The sequence below is a fragment of the Microtus pennsylvanicus genome, chromosome 14 (assembly GCF_037038515.1).
Source record: "Microtus pennsylvanicus isolate mMicPen1 chromosome 14, mMicPen1.hap1, whole genome shotgun sequence".
NCBI lineage: Eukaryota > Metazoa > Chordata > Mammalia > Rodentia > Cricetidae > Microtus > Microtus pennsylvanicus.
The window spans coordinates 55,889,531-55,893,393 of NC_134592.1; the positions used below are offsets into that span (position 1 = coordinate 55,889,531).

The 3,863-nt window shown below is 56.0% G+C and overlaps 1 protein-coding gene across 1 annotated transcript; it reads left to right on the forward strand.

Annotated features, from left to right (window-relative positions):
• Positions 1 to 231: 231 nt before the first annotated feature.
• Positions 232 to 3,435, forward strand: Nfkbia (NFKB inhibitor alpha). Its single transcript, XM_075947939.1, has 6 exons — positions 232 to 546; positions 1,073 to 1,181; positions 1,518 to 1,728; positions 1,994 to 2,082; positions 2,205 to 2,465; positions 2,904 to 3,435. The coding sequence occupies exons 1-6, from the start codon at positions 320 to 322 to the stop codon at positions 2,949 to 2,951; spliced, it is 945 nt and encodes a 314-aa protein (XP_075804054.1). The 5' UTR covers positions 232 to 319; the 3' UTR covers positions 2,952 to 3,435.
• The last annotated feature ends 428 nt before the right edge of the window (positions 3,436 to 3,863 follow it).

Sequence of the window (3,863 nt, forward strand, 5' to 3'; positions counted from 1 at the left end):
GGTCGGGAGGACTTTCCAGCCACTCAGGGCTCATCAAAAAGTTCCCCGTACATGACCCCAGTGGCTCATCCCAGGGAGTTTCTCCAATGAACCCCAGCCCTGGGTTTAGGCTTAGGCTCCACAGTCCAGGACCCAGCCAGTTCTTTTTCTAGTCTGACTGGCTGGAAATTCCCCCGCCTGACCCCGCCCCTGAGAAATCCCCTGCCAGCGTTTATAGGGCGCCGCGGCGGCGCTGGCGAGCCTACAACAGTCGGAACTCGCAGCCCAGCAGCCAGCAGCTTGCAGCCCCGAGCAGCCCCGCACGCAGCCCCGCGCAGCCATGTTTCAGCCGGTCGGCCAAGGCCAGGACTGGGCCATGGAGGGCCCGCGGGACGGCCTCAAGAAAGAGCGGCTGGTGGACGATCGCCACGACAGCGGCCTGGACTCCATGAAGGACGAGGAGTACGAGCAGATGGTGAAGGAGCTGCGCGAGATCCGCCTGCAGCCGCAGGAGGCACAGCTGGCCGCCGAGCCCTGGAAGCAGCAGCTCACGGAGGACGGAGACTCGTAAGTGGCGGCGGGCACGGGCGAGCCGGGTCGCGCGGGAGGGAGGCCCGCGGCGCGCTCGGGGCTTTGCACGGAGGGGCCGGCGGGGCTGCGATCGCCTGGGCCTCTGCCTTCCCCCCCCCCCCAGTTCTCCCCAGTTCCCCTACCCCCTCCCGGGCGCCCGAGACCTGGCGTAGCCGCCGATCGCAGGCCGGGGGGCGGGGCGGCAGCGGGGACGCCAAGTCCCAGCCTGGCAGAGTTTAGCGCGCAGCCGCGGGGCCGCGAAGGGGAAGTACAGGGCGTTGCGTTCCGAGCGGCCGAGGGGAGGGCGGGCCGGTCTCGCCGGCGCCCGCCCGGAGGGGGTGGTGCACGGAAAGTCCCTGGGCGCCTGCCAGGAACACTCAGCTCATAATAACCTCGCGGAAAACACCGCGGGCCGCGGCCTCCAGAAACCCCGGCCTTGCGCAATCCCCCGCAGCCCACGCCTCTCGGGGGCCCCACGCAGTGCGCTCACCGCCCCTTGGGGGCTTTCCCTGTCATCCTTCAGGTTCCTGCACTTGGCAATCATCCATGAAGAGAAGACTCTGACCATGGAAGTGATTCGGCAGGTGAAGGGAGACCTCGCCTTCCTCAACTTCCAGAACAACCTGCTGCAGGTGCGCGCTTGCCCAGCTGTGCCCTCTTTGACCTGGTGGCGGAGTTGGATGTTAGCTCAGTCGCCCCCGAAGAGTTTCTAAATTAATAGTCACTGAGCTCTTATCTGCCCTGGCCTTTTACAAAATTCAAATGAGCCAACGTCTTAGAGCTTGAGGAAAATCCCAGGGGTTTAGTTTTGGTTTTATGACCCACCTGGGGCCTCGCGTTTGCTGATGTCCTGTAGCCATCTGGGAAGAGCAGAATCCACAGCAAAGAGGTGTCTGGGGTTCAGGAAACCCAAGACGATGGGTTTGCCCCATGGCTTATCCCCTTTCTGTTTCCTCTTCCGTTTGTAGACTCCACTTCACTTGGCTGTGATCACCAACCAGCCAGGAATTGCTGAGGCACTTTTGGAAGCTGGCTGTGATCCTGAGCTCCGAGACTTTCGAGGAAATACCCCTCTACATCTTGCCTGTGAGCAGGGCTGCTTGGCCAGTGTGGGAGTCCTAACGCAGACTTGCACACCCCAGCATCTCCACTCCATCCTGCAGGCCACCAACTACAACGGTAGGTCTGCCCGTTCATCCCAGGACACAGGGAAGGGAGAGGTGGGCCCACTTTAGGCTAGAGCTTCAACTCTCAACACATATAAAAAGTTTAGACAATATGGACTTTTAAAAATTCCCACTTTGGTGTCTATGTAGTGTTCAATCTGAACCTAGAACTAAGTTTTTAAAAACTGGGGATATTTGTGATTGTCCCATAAGAAGATAGGGCATGCGCTGTGTGTGTGTGTTGAAACAAGTAGTTATGTTTTTCGTCTCTTCCCTAGGCCACACGTGTCTGCACCTAGCCTCCATCCACGGCTACCTGGGCATCGTGGAGCATCTGGTGTCTTTGGGTGCAGATGTCAACGCGCAGGTGAGTACATCTCCTTCCAGATGGAGCCCCTCGGGTGCCTCCTGAGCTCTTCCCAACTCACTCTTCCTGCAAGCGTGTTTCCGGTTGGCGCCCTAAACATGCCCGATGGCTTTTGGTTTCAGGAGCCCTGCAATGGCCGGACAGCCCTCCACCTTGCGGTGGACCTGCAGAATCCTGACCTGGTCTCGCTGTTGCTGAAGTGTGGCGCTGATGTCAACAGAGTCACCTACCAAGGCTACTCCCCCTATCAGCTCACCTGGGGCCGCCCGAGCACCCGGATACAGCAGCAGCTGGGCCAGCTGACCCTGGAAAACCTTCAGACGCTGCCGGAGAGCGAGGATGAGGATTGCTACGACACCGAGTCCGAGTTCACGGAGGATGAGGTGAATGCTCGCTTACTGCCAGGACGGCCCAGTCTCCCTCAGCCCTCTTACGTCCCTAGAGCTAGTCTTTATTCTCGGGATCACAGCCTAATTATTTAACTTCTCAAACTCAGCTTGCAAAACCAGTATCCCAAGAGCTTGTCTCTCTGATTTGCTTTAATAGCTTATCCTTGGGGGCGGGGGTCCGGAGCTTGAACCCAGGCCTTAACACGTGGTATCAGGCACGTGTGTTCCACCATTGAGGTACACCTCCTGCAATAGCTTAGATTTTTTTTTTTAAAGGAGAGAACCAATAAAGGAAAGCTCCTACAGCCTGGGGGATTGGTTATATTTGGGTTCAGGAGGAAAGAGCCCAAGAATATGAGTTATTGGCAGAAGCAGCCCTCCTGTCTTCACAATGTCTAGGAATTTAATTCGCCTTTCCCCCTCTTGTTTCAGCTGCCCTATGACGACTGTGTGTTTGGAGGCCAGCGTCTGACGTTGTGAGTGCAAAGCATCAGAGAACACGGACTTGTATATTTGTACAAAACAAGAGCTTTATTTTTCTAAAAAGAAAGAAAAGGAAAAAAAAAAGGGTATCCTTACCAGCACACGGTCTCGCCCCGAGCATCCCCCTGCGGTGATTTCAGCCTTCGTTTTGTTGTTTCTGTGAAATTTGGGGAAACAGATCATCGGAATTCAAAGAAAATGTCTTTTGAAGTTGATGTTTGTGGGATTTGGGGAGGTGGTTTTCCAGACGCTAATGAAAGGACCACAGTTTATTTATTGTGCTTTTGATTGGACCGCCCTAGATCTAGTAGCCGACCCCAGTGTGTCCTCCCATGTGAGAACCAGGTGTTCAGTGGTGTGTGCTTACGTCACTCCGGCTGAGGTGTGTGTTACCCTCCTGTAAATGTTGTATATGGTGTATTTTGTTGGTAATTATTTTGGTACTTCTGAGATGTATATTTATTAAACAGATTTTTACAAACAGCATCGTCCTGCTCATTAGCTGGTCTGAGAGTAGCTTGTTCCTGAGGGCTGGGGGGCTGAGATCTGGGGCTGTGGGGGGCGGGGTGCACAGCCAGCTAAGGAAGCCCAGAGCAGCTCCTCACTTTAGGCCCAGCCTCCCAGCGAAGCTTTGCAGCAGCCCTGTAACCCCTGTGTGGGCGAGAGGCTCCTGCTAGGGTGACAGGAAATGCCAGCCTTGGGCTGGGGTACCAACGAGCCACCTGCTCTGTCACTGAAGGCTCTGTTGTCATTTTCTCCTCGATTTAAGCTGTTCCAGAACCCTGCGGTCACTTTAGAACTTAGTCTGCACGAGAGGAATTTGCCGAATTCATTTGTCGTAGCTGGGAAAGTTCTCAAGAGCGGGCCTGGACTCAGAGGTGCCGTCCTGACACCCAGCAGACAGACACC